The 17,406-nt window shown below is 42.8% G+C and overlaps 1 protein-coding gene across 3 annotated transcripts in view; it reads right to left on the bottom strand.

Annotated features, from left to right (window-relative positions):
* Positions 1-16,965: 16,965 nt before the first annotated feature.
* LOC140740063 (calcium and integrin-binding family member 3-like) overlaps positions 16,966-17,406 on the bottom strand; it is an 89,423-nt gene continuing 88,982 nt past the window's right edge. For all 3 annotated transcript variants that reach the window (XM_073068916.1, XM_073068918.1, XM_073068917.1), the window contains one exon: positions 16,966-17,099. In XM_073068916.1, coding sequence (XP_072925017.1) covers positions 17,078-17,099 — 22 coding nt within the window. In that variant the 3' untranslated portion in view covers positions 16,966-17,077. The remainder of the gene's footprint in view (positions 17,100-17,406) is intronic.

The following is a 17,406-nucleotide window of genomic DNA, read 5'->3' as shown; positions in this document are numbered from 1 at the left end:
GTTCTGGTCACCGAATTATAGGAAAGATGTCAACAAAATGGAGAGAGTACAGAGAAGATTTACTAGAATGTTACCTGGGTTTCAGCACCTGAAGTTACAGGAAAGGTTGAACGAGTTTGGTCTTTATTCTTTGGAGCGTAGAAGGTTGAGGGGGAACTTGATAAAGGTATTTAAAATTATGAGGGGAATAGATAGAGTTGACGTGGATAGGCTTTTTCCATTTAGAGTAGGAGAGATTCAAACAAGAAGACATGAGTTGAGAGTTAGGGAGCAAAAGTTTAGGGGTAACACGAGGGGGACTTTCTTTACTCAGAGAGTGGTAGCTGTGTGGAATGAGCTTCCAGTAGAAGTGGTAGAGGCAGGTTCGGTATTGTCATTTAAAGTAAATTGGATAGTTATATGGACAGGAAAGGAATGGAGGGTTATGGGCTGAGTGTGGGCCAGTGGGACTAGGTGAGAGTAAGTGTTCAACACTGACTAGAAAGGCCGAGATGGCCTGTTTCCGTGCTGTAATTGTTATATTGTAATATAGAATTTAAGTTCAGTGATAAATTTATCAATATGATTCAAACACTGTACGCTGATCTTACAGCCCAGATATGTGTGGGAGGAGGTTTCTCAGAGTTATTTGACATAGGATGAGGCACACGACAAGGGGACCCTTTGTCTCCTTTAATTTTTACTTTATCTATTGAACCACTTGAACATTTAATTAGAAACTCTCCTCAGATCTCTCCTATTACAATAGGTACAACATCACATTCAATATCACTTTACGCAGACAACACATTAGTTTATATGGCAAATGTTCAACAAGCTCTCCCCTATGTTATAAAAACACTGAAGCAATTTGGATTTCTTTCAGGATACAAAGTTAATTTGTCAAAATCAGCACTGATGCTGATTAAACAGATAAAAGTTTATCTCTCTCTCCCCAGATTAATGTTACAAATGAGGTCCTCTGATTGGGTATTAAAGTTAATACTTCCCTATCATCTGTGGCTAAAACAAATTACCCTTTAATTTTGAAAACAAATAGAAGATATTAATAGATGGAGACACCTGCCAGCATCAGACCCAGCCCATATATCAGTCATTAAAATAAACATCTTACCCCGCATTAATTTTATCAGCTCAATGATCCTACTTGTGCCTCCAGCAGGATATTGGCAAAAACTGGACTCCTTACTATGATGCTATGTTTGGAACGGTAAACGACCCAATATAAAGTGGTCAGCTCTACAATTCAAAAAGTCGGATGGGGGATTAGCATGTACAAATTTTAAACTGTATATCTGGGCATTTGTATTAAAAAATCTTAGCTATTGGATGGAGGAGGATAACGTTTTGTCATGGAAAAATATAGAACAAGAGCTAATAGCACCAATAAGGTTGCAGGACTTTCTCCTTATAGGTATATCTACCAAAAAATGTGATTTGTATTATGGTCCAATTTTAACCCATATGCTACAAGTGTTTAGAGCAGCAGAAAAATTCCTAAAATTTAAAAGCATATGGTGCATCTCCATTATGGAACAATGATCATTTTCTATCTGGGGGGGGGGAACCATTCACTAACAGAACTTGGGAGGATAAAGGTATTACTACTCTTCAAGATATTAATGGGGCAAGTACTATCCTTAGCTTACAAGAACTGGTATTTCAATATAATATTGATAAACACTCTCTTCTACTTTAGAGTAAGATCAGCTGGTAAAGCCTATGGGCTTCCCTGGGGGTCAGATTTTAAGGACCATCCCATTTTAGGTTGGATACAGAGTGCTCCAAGATAGATAGTGTCATATATCTATGATAAATTAAACTCACAGAAATATATGCCCACATCAGGAATGAAAGCCCGGAATAGGGACATATCTGAATTGGGACAAGACTTAGACTGGGTTGCGATTTGGGATAATGCTGCCAGTGCTTCGAAAAACCCAAATCATCGGTATATACACTTGATATTTTGTCATAGAGCGTATCTAACACTGAGAATTAGACATCAAATGGGACTGGTTCCTGACCCATATTGCTCATTTTGCCCCCACGGAACCGTTGGCTCTTTTATACATGTTGTATGGGAATGTCAAGAGTTTTTGGTTTATGGGGAAAGGTTATCAGTACTCTTACAGAACTAACAGGGGTACAATTACCAATGGACCCCACTGTGCATCTTCCAAATGATGACTCCCACCTTTCCCTTATGGATAAAACATGCAAAGTCTGGCTGGCAGGCCTGAATGCAGCTAAGAAGATTGTAGTCCAGCGTTGGAAACCTCTTCATGATATTTCAAGCACTCTCTAGCTTCGGAGCTTTTTGGACATTTCTTACCTGGGATTATCATCATCAAGAGTAAATGATGCACGACCAAACACAATCTTAATGTGGACAAATTTGATATATAACTTAAAAGATCTATTAAAATAGGAATACTCTGTCTGTGTACTCGGTTGGTGGAGGTGAGAGAGGGGGGATGGGGATGAGGGTTGGGGGGTGGCTGGGTTAGACAGTCAAAATGTAATCGGCAACTGGTTGTACTGAATGTAATTTGTTGGTGTTGCTATAAAATTAGTGATAAAAAAGGGAAGGGGAAAGGTGTTAAACAACCAGTGCAGATTACCCCTGTGGCCGTCTCCCTCAACAGCAGGTATACCACTTTGGATACTGTTGCGTTGTGGGGGTGGGGGGGAGTTTGTGGGATGACATAGTAGATGTCACAGCAGCCAGGTCTCTGGCACAGAGTCTGGCTCTGTGGCTCAGAAATGAAGGGGGGAAAAGAGGCGATGTGCGATGATAGATTTGTTAAGGGAACGGTAAGGAGGTTCTGTGCATGAGAACAAGATTCCTGGATGGTCTGTTGCCCACCTGGCGCCAGGGTCCAGGACATCTCAGATCAAGTACTTAGCATTCTTAAAGTGTGAGGATGAGCAGTCAGAGGTCATGATAAAACATAGGTAAGAAGAGGGGGGAGGTTCTGCAAAGTGAGTTCAGGGAGTCAGATGCAAAGTTAAAGGACAGGACTTACAGTGTTGTGGTCTCAGGATTGCTACCTGTGTCACGTGCTAGTGAGGTCAGAAATAGGAAGATCATACAGTTTAACATGTGGCTAAGGAGTTGATGTGGGAGGGAGGGCTTCAGATCTTTGAATCATTGTGTTCTCTTCCAGGGAAGGTGGGATCTGTACAGAAGAGACCTAAGTGCCAGAACAGATAGTGGAATAGTTGTGGAGACAGATGTTGTTAAGACCTCAGACAAAGAACCATAAGATTGAGCATGGTGGGACTGGCAGCTCGACATTCTGGGGTTCTGGGGTTTTAGACACAACAGAGCAGGGCAGATTAAAGGAGGAGGGGTGGTGTTACTAGTCAGGGAAAATATCACGGTAGTGCTCAATCAGAATAGATTGGAGAACTCATCTAGTGTGACTTTATGGGTGGAACTGAGGAATAAGAAAGGCATGGCCACATTAATGAGGTTCTATTATAGACCACCCAACAATCCACAGGATTTAGAGGAATGAACTTATAGAGAGATCTCAGACTGTTGAAAGAAACAGAAGGTTGTGATAAGTGATTTTAACTTCCCACATATTGACTGCGACTCCCATACTGTAAAGGGCAAGGATGAGTTGGAGTTTGTCAAATCTGTTCAGGTAAGTTTATGTAATCAATACATTAAGTCCTAACGAGAGAATGCAATACTTGTTTTCTTTTAGGGAATGAGACAGGGCAGGTAATAGAATTTTCTGCAGGGAACACTTTGTATATAGTGATAATAATGCAATTAGTTTTAATGTAATTATGAAAAAAGCTGTCAGGTTGAGAATCTAAATTGGAGAGAGGCCAATTTTGAAGTCATCAGAAAGGATCTGGCAAGTGTGGATTGGGGCAGGCTGTTTTCTGGTAAAGATGTACTTGGTAAGTGGGAGGATTCAAAAGTGAAATTATGAGAGTTTTTATACATTCTTTGATAACAAGTGTTCTTTGAAACTGAGATAGGCCAAATACAGGCAAATGGGACCATTTTGGACAGACATAGTCAGCATGGACAAGTTGAGATGAAGGGTCTGTTTCCATACTATATAACTCAGTGGAAAATCATGATGCAGAATGTTTTCTAGCAACATGATGCACCACACAACATGTGGATGGCCTGAGTGATATAGTTATGAGACACTGTTGCAACCAATTGTTTACCAACCCAGTGCTAAGGTTCTCAGATGGGGAAGATTTGCCTTCACTGATTGAGTCTCAGACCAGCTATCAGTTGTGGCAGGGCTCACATGCCAGTACAGGCTACAAAACAAATGTTTGCTGAACCACCAATAATAGCACACCACTTCCTGGCACTTATTGCTTTCTTTGCACGTTCAAAACAAATAGGGATTGGAATATCACCATCCACCCCGTCAGCCTCACTGTACCTTTATTTACCACTGCATACCTATAGAATCTCATGCCATTTCTCTTAACCCTGCCTGCCAGATCACTCTCATACCCTTTTATTTTGCCATTCCTGATTTTCCTCTTGTATGCTTCCATGATGCTGTGCGGACTTCTTAACCTACTCCAAGGTCAACTTAGCATTGCCCTCCTGCATAACCCTCTATTTCACTTTTATCCATGTAAGAGTCTCTTAAATCCTTCCCACCTTTGAGCACATTTACATGGAGTGCTGCCACAAGAAAGCAACATCCATCATCAAAGACCCTGACCATCCAGGACATACGGCCTTATCACTACTAACAGTGGACAGAAGATACAGGAGCCTTGAGTCCTCATCACCAGGTTCAGGAACAGTTATCACCCTACAGGCTCCTGAATCTGCATGGATAACTACTGACCACAGCTCCAAACTGATTTTACAGACACATTTTTAAGAACTCTTTACAACTCATGTTCTCAGTGTCTTCTTTTTTAATTGGTCTTCTTTTGCACATTGACTGTACATCAGTCTTTACAGTATGTATAAGTTTTTGTAAATTCTATTGTATTTATTTTCTTGTAAATGTCTGTAAGAAAATATATCTAAAGTTAGTATATGGTAATATCTACACACTTTGATAATAAACTTCCATGTTCCAAGAACCCGAATCCCTGCCCCTGCACCAGCTCCTCAGGCACAGATTCATCTAGCCTAACTTTATACCTCTGTCCTCATTAGTACTTGGCAATGAGAGCAATCCCAAGATTACTATTCTTGGTACTTGCTGCTTAACTTTCTTTTTTCTAGGTCCCTATACTCATTCTACAGAACCACATACCTTGGTCAACCTATATTAATTGTACCAACATGAAAAACAACCTCTGGCTGTTATCTGTCACCTTATTCCTCAAGAATGTTCTATAGTCACACAGAAACATCCTTGAACCTGGCACCTGAGAGTCAATACACTATTTTGGCATCTTTTTTGTGGTCACAAACTCCTGTTTGTCTCCCTTGCTTCTGTCACTATCATTAAATAGTATCTAATCTCTGACAAAACAAAATGCAGGAAATCCAAGCAACAATGGGTGGTTAAAATTTCTAGCTGGTGAGTTGGTAAAGTGAATTCAAAATTAGCTTGCCCATAGAAGACAGAAGGTAGTGGTGGAAGAATGTTATTCTCACTAGCGCTCTGTGACCTGTGGTGTTCTGCAGGACCTCTGTTTGTGAAATTTATAAATGATTTGGATAAAGATGTAGGTTAGCTGATTAATAACTTTGCACATAACATGAAAAATAAGTGTTGTGGATAGTAAGGAAAGTCATAAGATAATCCAGCAGGATGTAGACCAATTGTAAATGTGGGCAGAGAAATGGCAGGTGAAGCTTAATCCAGGTAAGTGTGAAGTGGTACTTTTTGGGAGGTCAACTGTAACAGCAAAGTGCACAGCGATTGGCAGAGGTCATAGAACTACTGATTAGCTGAGGAACGTTGGGGTCTCAGTCCACAGCTTTCTGAAAATGTTAATGCAAATAGGGTGATAAAGAGGGAACATGACATTTTTCTCTTGATTGATCAGGCAATGCCTATAAAAGCTAACAAGTCATGTTGCAGACTTGTAAGACTTCAGTCAGGCCACGTTTGGAATGCTAAGTACAATTCTGGTCAGCCCATTGCAGGAAGAATGTGGAGACAGCAGAGAGAGTGAAGAAGAGGTTTACCAGCATTTTGTCTGGATTAGAAGGTATTCACTATGAACTTCCTTTGGAGCATTGGAGACCTGATAGAAGATAATAAAACTGTGAGAGGCTTAGATAGAGTCAACTAGATAAAGGGATATCTCGAGTCCAGGGGTAGCATGTTCTTGCAAGGGTGGCAGGTTTAAGGAACCCTGGTTGACGAGAGTTATTAGGGTCTGCTCAGGAAAAAGGAGAGTGATACATTTGGTTTGGGCAATTGGGAACAAGAAAATCCCTCAATTGATATGGGATCCAGGGAAACATGGCTGAGTGAAAATTCAGAATTGACTTGCCACAGAAGGCAGAAGGTGGCAGTAGACAGAGAATATTCTATCTGGAGCTCAGTTACTAGTGTTCTGTGGAGATTTGTTCTGGGATCCCTGCTCTTTGTGACTTATTATAAATTGCTTAATTGAGGAAGTGGAAGAGTGGTTTAAGAAGTTTGCAAATGATATGAAGGTTGGTGGTGTTGTAGATAGCATAGATGGTGTAGGTTACAACAGAGCTAGGACACAAAACTGTACTGAAAAGTGGCAAAAGGAGTTTAATCTGGAAAATTGTGAAGTGATACATTTTCCTAGTGTTCTTAGCAGTGTGGAGGAGCAGAAAGATCTTGGGATCCATGACCATCGATCCTTTAAAGTTGACAGAGAAATTAATAGGGTTGTTAAAGAAGGTGCATGCTATTCTGGTCTTCATTAATCAAGGAATTTAGTTCAGAGGTCGCAAGGTAATGTTGCAATTCTATATAAAATTCTGGTCAGACCACACCTGGAGTATTGTGTTCAGTTCTCATCACCTCATTATAGAAAGGAGATGGAAGCTTTAGCAAGGATGCAGAGGAGATTTTCCAGGATACTGGCTGGATTACAGTGCATATCTTAAGGAAAGAGTAAGTGAGCTAGGGCTTTTCTCTTTGGCATGAAGGAGGATGTGAGGTGACCGAATAAAGGAATATAACATGGTAAAAGAAAGTGGACAAGTGGACAACCAGCACAATTTTCCTAGGGTGGAAATGATTAATATAAGAGAGCATAATTGTAAGGTAATTGGAAGGAGGTTTCAAGTTCAAGTTTAATTATCATTCAACCGCACATGAATATAGTCAAACAGAGCAGCATTCCTCTGGGGCCAAGGTGCACAAATAGTTATGAGTTCAGAAAAACATCTAAAATATCTGGTCCAGATTATACTGAATGAACCCTGGAGCTGGCACCGTTGGGAGGGGCCATCCTCCAAGTCAGAATGGATTCCAGAGTGCCTATAAAGATCTCTCCCACACTGATTCAGTGTTTCCTCCCCTGGACGACCATAACAGGTGACCTTACAGCCTAGGCCTAGTCCATTCCACAACCAAAGTGACTCAGCTCCCCCGCGTTTAGACTCTCCAATGAACCAGTGAGCTGTACTTGCACTGTTCTACATTACCATGTAACAGGCTCTTGCAATCACAATAGAAAATGTCCAAGACCATCACTCTCACCTTTTTGGACTGCACACTGTCCAATGATACACAGCAAGTCCAGGCAACAATACAATGGTACGTAATAAGTTCAGCTCCATTGCTACTCAGTGACTTGTTGATGGGATAGTCCTGCCATATTTGATATTCTTCGCATCCAGCAGTGACTTGCCATCATAAAAAAAAGATGAACAATACTTCTTTGATTGGACCTGGAGTGGCCACTATATCTAAGTGTCTCACCATCTTACCAAAGTTTTTTTTTCACAAGGAATGGTGGGTGTGTAGAACATGCTGCCAGGGGTGGTGGTAAAGGCAGATATGTTAGAGACATTTAAGAGACATTTAGGCACATGGATGAAAAAAAAATGATGGGCTATACAGGATGGAAGGGTTAGATTGATTTTGGAGCAGGTTAAACAGTCAGCACAACATTGTGGCCAAAAGGGCCTCAGCTGAGCTGCACTGTTCGATGTACTATTTAGGAATGGCTACCAATACTTGAAGTAACCAAACTACAGTTATTAAAGATGTGAGGGGCTGGCATGGGGGATTGTGAAGCGTGGGTTGGTGATGACTGTCAGAAGTAAGAGTTATTGTGTACCTGACAAGTGGCATGAGCTTTCCAGTAGTTGGTGGCCTGAGGAGTCAGGCAGCTGATTGTGAGCAGGGATTAGGTAGTGACTAAGGGCTCCTTGGTGAACAAAGGATGTGTCAGAAAATAGTCTTCAGCCACAGGGTGAAATGTGGATCAGCTGCACAGAGGCTCTGGGCTGATAAATGTGAGTGATACATTTTGGGAGACCTGTAAGTGGTATGTCAGGTTGGAGGGAGGGAGGACTGAGGAACGTGCTGACCTCAGTCCCAGGAGTGTGGAAGTAAACATGGGAAGGATGTGGAAGCTATGGAGAGGGTGCAGAGGAGATTTACCAGGATGTTACCTGGTTTGGAGAACAAGTCATTTGAAGCAAGGTTAGCAGAGCTGGGACTTTTCTCTTTGGAGCGTAGAAGAATGAGAGGGGACTTGATAGAGGTCTACAAGATTATGAGAGGCATAGATAGGGTGGATAGACAGTACCTGTTTCCTGGGGCACCAATAGCAAACACCAGAGGGCATATGTACAAAATTAAGGGAGGGAAGTTTAGGGGAGACATCAGGGGCAAGTTTTTTACACAGAGGGTTATGGGTGCCTGGAATGACTTGCCAGGGATGGTGGCGGAAGCTAAAACATTAGGGGTATTTAAGAGCCTCTTGGACAGGCACATGGATGAAAGAAAAATGGAGGGTTATGGGGTAGTGTGGGTTTAGTACTTTTTTTTAAGGATTATATGTGTCGGCACAACATGGAGGGCTGAAGGTCCTGTACTGTGCTGTAATGTTCTATGGTTCTATGGACACATGGTAACTAACTAAGCGAAAGTTATCTTCACATTCTCCCTGAGACCATTGTCTGTGTGAGGAATTTCCAACATCAGTATCCATCCTTCCAATTGGGTTCTGTGCATGTTCCTCTACTATGATTGTTATCTGTTTATATCTTCAAGATCACCACCATCATGCCAGTGCTGAAGCATTCCACAGCCATGGGCCTGAATGACTTCTGCCCAGTTGCACTCACCCCCATTATTGCAAAGTGCTTTGAGAGACTTGTTCTATCACATCTGAAATCCTGTCTGCCCACTACCCTGGACCCCCATCAATTTGCCTATTGCACCAACAGGTCAACAGAGAATGCCGTCTCCATGGCACTTCACTCTGCCCTGACCCACCTGGACAGCCCAAACTCTTAAGTCAGAATGCTGTTCATTGACTTTAGTTCAGCATTCAATACTGTGACCCCCTCCAAGCTGATCACCAAATTTTGCCAGCTTGGTATCAGCTCATCCCTCTGCAATTGGATCTTGGACTTTCTGACTGACAGACCCCAATCTGTTAAATTAGATAACCTCTCCTCCTCCACCCTCACCCTGAACACCAGCGTGCCTGAAGGCTGTGTGCTGAGCCCTCTTCTGTACTCCCTTTTCACCTATGACTGTGTTCCTGTACATGGTTCTAACTCCATAATCAAGTTCGCAGACAACACCACGGTGATTGGCCTGTTTAGAGGGGATGACGAGACGGCCTACAGGGATGAGGTCCAGCACCTGGCCGCGTGGTGTGCCGACAACAACCTGGCCCTTAACACCCAGAAGACCAAGGAGATTTCAGGCATGCTAGGAGCCACACTCACATCCCCATCTACATCAATGGAGCTGTAGTGGAGTGTGTATCAAGCTTCAAATTCCTCAGTGTCCACATTCACGAGGATCTCACCTGGTCCCTGAACTCCTCCATCCTGATCAAAAAGATGCAACAGTGCCTTTATTTCCTGTGGAGCATCAAGAAAGTTCACCTCTGTCCCAGGATACTGATGGATTTTTACTGCTGTACCATTGAGAGCATGCTCACCAACTGCATCTCAGTGTGGAATGGCAATTGTCCCGTATCGGACCACAAAGCACTCCAGCGTGTGGTGAAAACTGCCCAGCGGATTATCAGCACCCAATTGCCCACCATTGAGAACATCTACCATAAACGCTGCCTGGGCAGGGCAAAAAGCATAATCAAGGATGCATCTCACCCTAACCATGGACTTTTTACTCTCCTCCCAGCCGGTAAGCACTACAGGAGCCTCCACTCCCGCACCAGCAGGCACAGGAAGAGCTTCTTTCCTGAGGCTTTGACCCTGCTGAACCTCACATCACAGTGCTAAGCAGTATTGAACCCATATTGTACTGTCTCAGTACTTTTATATTTGTGTGCTGTAGCACTTACTTTTTATTCGCAGTTATTTTGTATTTCGGGAAGCGGCCTGGTCGAAGGAAGTGCCTGGTGTGAAAAGTGCTAGTCTTTGGCTCAAGAGTCTTCAGTGAAGAGGCTGAGGGAGGAGACTACGCCACAATTGGAGAGGGTGAAGACATGACCGCTAAGCTGATTCAGTGTGCTACGTGCTTGATGTGGGGGGTCAGGGACACTGATGGTGCACCCCGCTGCTACAGCTGTGGAAAGTCTGTCCAGATTCAGCTTCTGAAGGAGCATGTTGCAGCACTGAAGAAAGAATTAGATGATCTCAGGTTCATCCGCGAAAATGAGAGTTTTCTGGACAGGACCTACAGTGAGGTCGTTACACCGAGGATACCGGAAGAGAGAGGAGGGGCGACGATGAGGAAGGAAAGGATGCTTGAAGTACAGGACACCCCAGGGATGTACCTCTCATAAACAGGTTCACCCTCGTGGAAGCTGTCAGAAGATACTGCCAGTCTGAGAGGCGGACAGATCTGCGAGTTGAAAATTGGTGCAGAAGCAGAGCCGAGGAGTCAGACATCAGGAAGAGCTGTGGTAGTAGGGGACTCCATAGTAAGAGGTACGGAAAGGGGTTTCTGCGGCAACAGGTGAGATTTAAGGATGGTGTGTTGCCTCCCTGGTGCTAGGATCCAGGACATCACGGACTGATTGCAGCGAATCCTCAAGGGTGAAGGTGAACAGCCGGAAGTGGTAGTGCATGTCGGCACAAATGACATCGGGAAGAAGAGGAAGGACATTCTGCAGCGGGAATTCAGAGAACTCGGAAGAAGGCTGAAAAGCAGGACTTCCAGGGTGGTTATCTCCGGTTTGCTTCCAGTTCCTCGTGCTGGAGAGGGCAGGAACAGGGAGATAATGGATCTGAATGTGTGGCTGAGGAACTGGTGCAGGAAGCAAGGATTTACATTCTTGGACCACTGGGGTATGTTTTGGGGTAAGGATAAATTGTACAAAAGGGATGGGTCGCACCTTAATAGGCGGGGGACCAGCATTCTGGCAGGCAGGTTTGCCACTGCAACATGGATGTAGTGGGGGGAGGGGATGAACTGGAAATATAAAGATGGAGTTAAAGGGAAAGTGAAAATAAGAAAAGTTAAAAAGGAAAACAGAATTAATGGAGCAGAAAGCTCAAGAAGAGATCATACAGTATGGCCAAGTGAAATAGGAATTGATATGAAAGGTGAGGGGAGTAACGAATTAAAGGTATTATATATGAATGCACGAAGTATAAGGAATAAAGCAGATGAGCTTGAGGCTCAGTTGGAAATTGGCAAGTACAATGTTGTAGGAATAACAGAAACATGGCTTCAAGCGGACAGGGCCTGGGAAATGAATATTCAAGGATATACGTCTTATCAAAAGGACAGACTGATGGGCAGAGGGGGTGGGGTGGATCTGTTGGTGAGGAATGATATTCAGTCCCTTGCAAGGGGGGCATAGAATCAGGGAATGTAGAGTCAGTATGGATAGAACTGAGAAATTCTAAGGGTAAAAAGACCCTAATGGGAGTTATCTACAGGCCCCCAAACAGTAGTCTGGATGTAGGGTGTAAGTTGAATGAAGAGTTAAAATTGGCATGTCGCAAAGGTAATGATACAGTTGTCATGGGGGATTTCAACATGCAGGTAGACTGGGAAAATCAGGTTGTTACTGGACCCCAAGAAAGGGATTTTGTGGAGTGCCTCCGAGATGGATTATTAGAACAACTTGTACTAGAGCCTACCAGGGAGAAGGCAATTCTAGATTTAGTGTTGTGCAATGAACCAGATTTGATCAGGGACCTGGAGGTAAAGGAGCCATTAGGAGGTAGTAATCATAATATGATATGTTTTAATCTACGATTTGAGAAGGAGAAGGGAAAATCGGATGTGTTAGTATTACAGTTGAACAAAGGGAACTATGGAGCTATGAGGGAGGAGCTGGCCAAAGTTCAATGGAACAATACCCTAGCAGGGAAGACAGTGGAACAACAATGGCAGGTATTTCTGGGAATAATGCAAAAGGTGCAGGATCGGTTCATTCCAAAGAGGAAGAAAGAGGAAGGAAGGAAGGGGAGTAAGGGGCGGCCGTGGCTGACGAGGGAAGTAAAGCACAGTATAAAAATAAAAGAGAAGTATAACATAGCAAAGATGAGCAGGAAGCCGGAGGACTGGGAAGCTTTTAAAGAGCAACAGAAGATAACAAAAAAGGCAATACGCGGAGAAAAAATGAGGTACGAAGGTAAACTAGCCAAGAATATAAAGGAGGATAGTAAAAGCTTCTTTAGGTATGTGAAAAGAAAAAAAATAGTTAAGACCAAATTGGGCCATTGAAGACAGAAAAGGTTGAACTTATTATGGGGAACAAGGAAATGGCAGATGAGTTGAACAGGTACTTTGGATCTGTCTTCACTGGCAAAGACACAAACAATCTCCCAGATGTAATAGTAGTCAAAGGAACTAGGGTAATGGATGAACTGAAGGAAATTTATATTAGGCAAGAAACAGTGTTGGATAGACTGTTGGGTCTGAAGGCTGATAAGTCCCCGGGACCTGATGGTCTGCATCTCAGGGTACTTAAGGAGGTGGCTCTAGAAATCGTGGACGCATTGGTAATCATTTTCCAATGTTCTATAGATACAGGATCAGTTCCTGCGGATTGGAGGGTGGCTAATGTTGTCCCACTTTTCAAGAAAGGAGGGAGAGAGAAAACAGGGAATTATAGACCTGACGTTAGCAGTGGGAAAGAGGCTGGAGTTAACTATAAAAGAGGAAATTATGACACATTTGGATAGCAGTAGAAGGATAAGTCCGAGTCAGCATGGATTTACGAAGGGAAAATCATGCTTGACTAATCTTCTGGAGTTTTTTGAGGATGTAACTATGAAAATGGACAAGGAAGAGCCAGTGGATGTAGTGTACCTGGACTTTCAGAAAGCCTTTGATAAAGTCCCACATAGGAGATTAGTGGGCAAAATTAGGGCACATGGTATTGCAGACAGAGTACTGACATGGATTGAAAATTGGCTGGCTGACAGGAAACAAAGAGTAGTGATTAACGGGTCCCTTTCGGAATGGCAGGCTGTGACCAGTGACCTGTGACCAGTGGGGTACCGCAAAGTTCGGTATTGGGACCACAGCTGTTTACAATATACATTAATGATTTAGATGAAGGGATTAAAAGTAACATTAGCAAATTTGCCAATGACACAAAGCTGGGTGGCAGTGTGAAATGTCAGGAGGATGTTATGAGAATGCAGGGTGACTTGGACAGCCTAGGTGAGTGGGCGAATATATGGCAGATGCAGTTTAATGTGGATAAATGTGAGGTTATCCACTTAGGTGGCAAGAACAGGAAGGCAGATTACTATCTAAATGGAATCAAGTTAGGAAAAGGGGAAGTACAATGAGATCTAGATGTTCTTGTACATCAGTCAATGAAAGCAAGCATGTAGGTACAGCAGGCAGTGAAGAAAGCTAATGGCATGCTGGCCTTTATAACAAGAGGAATTGAGTATAGGAGTAAAGAGGTCCTTCTGCAGCTGTACAGGGCCCTGGTGAAACCCCACCTGGAGTATTGTGTGCAATTGTGGTCTCCAAATTTGAGGAAGGACATTCTTGCTATTGAGGGAGTGCAGCATAGGTTCACAAGGTTAATTCCTGGAATGGCAGGACTGTCATATGTTGAAAGATTGGAGCAACTGGGCTTGTATACACTGGAATTTAGAAGGATGAGAGGGGATCTGATTGAAACATATAAGATTATTAAGGGATTGGACACGCTGGAGGCAGGAAGCATGTTCCCGCTGATGGGTGAGTCCAGAACTAGAGGCCACAGTTTAAGAATAAGGGGTAGGCCATTTAGAACAGAGATGCGGAAAAACTTTTTCACCCAGAGAGTGGTGGATATGTGGAATGCTCTGCCCCAGAAGGCAATGGAGGCCAAGTCGCTGAATGCTTTCAAGAGAGAGTTAGATAGAGCTCTTATAGATAGCGGGGTCAAGGGATATGGGGAGAGGGCAGGAACGGGGTACTGATTGTGTATGATCAGCCATGATCACAGTGAATGGTGGTGCTGGCTAGAAGGGCTGAATGGCCCTTCTCCTGCACCTACTGTCTATTGTCTATTGTCTATAAATAACACTATTCTTTGCATTTCTGGTTAGATCCTAACTGCATTTCATTTGGCTTTGTATCTGCCCTCCGCACAGTGACAATAAAGTTGAATCTAATCTAATCTAATACCATATAACCATATAACAATCACAGCACGGAAACAGGCCATTCGGCCCTCCTAGTCCGTGCCGAACTCTTAATCTCACCTAGTCCCACCTACCCGCACTCAGCCCATAACCCTCCACTCCTTTCCTGTCCATATACCTATCCAATTTTACCTTAAATGACACAACTGAACTGGCCTCTACTACTTCTACAGGAAGCTCATTCCACACAGCTATCACTCTCTGAGTAAAGAAATACCCCCTCGTGTTTCCCTTAAACTTTTGCCCCCTAACTCTCAAATCATGTCCTCTCGTTTGAATCTCCCCTACTCTCAATGGAAACAGCCTATTCACGTCAACTCTATCTATCCCTCTCAACATTTTAAATACCTCGATCAAATCCCCCCTCAACCTTCTACGCTCCAATGAATAGAGACCTAACTTGTTCAACCTTTCTCTGTAACTTAAGTGCTGAAACCCAGGTAACATCCTAGTAAATCGTCTCTGCACTCTCTCTAATTTATTGATAACTTTCTTATAATTCGGTGACCAGAACTGTACACAATATTCCAAATTTGGCCTTACCAATGCCTTGTACAATTTTAACATTACATCCCAACTTCTGTACTCAATGCTCTGATTTATAAAGGCCAGTGTTCCAAAAGCCTTCTTCACCACCCTATCTACATGAGACTCCACCTTCTGGGAACTATGCACTGTTATTCCTAGATCTCTCTGTTCCACTGCATTCCTCAATGCCCTACCATTTACCCTGTATGTTCTATTTGGATTATTCCTGCCAAAATGTAGAACCTCACACTTCTCAGCATTAAACTCCATCTGCCAACGTTCAGCCCATTCTTCTAACCAGCATAAATCTCCCTGCAAGCTTTGAAAACCCACCTCATTATCCACAACACCTCCTACCTTAGTATCATCAGCATACTTACTAATCCAATTTACCACCCCATCATCCAGATCATTTATGTATATTACAAACAACATTGGGCCCAAAACAGATCCCTGAGGCACCCCGCTAGTCACCGGCCTCCATCCCGATAAACAATTATCCACCACTACTCTCTGGCATCTCCCATCTAGCCACTGTTGAATCCATTTTATTACTCCGGCATTAATACCTAACGACTGAACCTTCTTAACTAACCTTCCATGTGTAACTTTGTCAAAGGCCTTGCTGAAGTCCATATAGACTACATCCACTGCCTTACCCTCATCAACATTCCTCGTAACTTCTTCAAAAAATTCAATAAGGTTTGTCAAACATGACCTTCCACGCACAAATCCATGCTGGCTACTCCTAATCAGATCCTGTCTATCCAGATAATTATAAATACTATCTCTAAGAATACTTTCCATTAATTTACCCACCACTGATGTCAAACTGACAGATCTATAATTGCCAGGCTTACTTCTAGAACCCTTTTTAAACAATGGAACCACATGAGCAATACGCCAATCCTCCGGCACAATCCCCGTTTCTAATGACATCTGAAAGATCTCCGTCAGAGCTCCTGCTATCTCTACACAAACTTCCCTCAAGGTCCTGGGGAATATCTGGTCAGGACCCGGCGATTTATCCACTTTTAAATTTCTTAAAAGCGCCAGTACTTCCACCTCTTTAATTGTCATAGGTAATCTAATCTACTATCTTCTTTCTTTCCCCTTCTTCAATCCCGTGCTCTTTAGAAATCTCTCTAGAAAATGGCTCCCTATTCTTTTTCCTGCGCTCTCTCTAAAGTGTTCCCAATACAAATCCCATTGACTAATTCAACAAGCCTAACTTATCAATCAACTGAATTTTTATTTTAAACAGCAAAATTGAACTACTTAATTGCATAATGTAATTAAAGGATACATATTGCATTTTGAGAAAATCTGCAGAAAATAAAATACCCCACAGCATAATCATATTAATAAAATAAAGCATAGTCTTAAAGCAGGGTATTACATGAGGAAAACATTGTCATCCAGCAACTGCTACAATTTGGAGGCACTGATCATGAATGAGGAGGAGACTGGCAGCTCACAACATGTAGGAATGATGGAAAGAAACAGTTCAATAGAATCTCATTTGCTAAATTAGGCACGGTGTAGGCGTGGAGTCGATGGTGCATATGGTATGATGGACCAAAGGACCTGTTTCAATGCTGTGAGACTAGAACACATGCAAGAACATAACTTGGAGATATATAACACATGAAGAAGCAGAGCTGTTACAAGCCTGAGAAATGATTCTACAGAGAAACAGGTTTGGAGAATCGAACTTTATTGCCTCTACATGACAAGGGAAATGCTGGGACACAGGAAGCAGTAGGTCTCTGCTCAGGAACATATCACTCTCTTGACGATTTGAGGTTCTGTGTCAAATGTAGTGGCAGGTGGTAATCAGATTCGGATGTGGAAGGTGCTGCAAAAAAAATCTTCCAATCAATATGACAGTGCAGGTACAGAATCATTAACATTCAGATCTGTAAACAGGGACGGCAGTATAACAAAACTGATCAACAGCTGGAGACATATAAACAAACAGCAGTGTACTACCCTAATCAATAGTAGGAAATCTACAGGGACGGCAGTATAGCAGTACTGATTAACACTCAGGATGTTGTACAGGGATTGTAGTACCTGATCAACACTCAGAGGCACAAATAGGGATAGTAGTGTAACTATACTAATAAACAGTTGGAGCCATGTACAGGGATGAATGTGTAACC

This window comes from Hemitrygon akajei, chromosome 16 (assembly GCF_048418815.1).
Source record: "Hemitrygon akajei chromosome 16, sHemAka1.3, whole genome shotgun sequence".
Classification (NCBI taxonomy): Eukaryota; Metazoa; Chordata; class Chondrichthyes; order Myliobatiformes; family Dasyatidae; genus Hemitrygon; species Hemitrygon akajei.
This window is presented reverse-complemented; position numbering and strand designations above follow the sequence as displayed.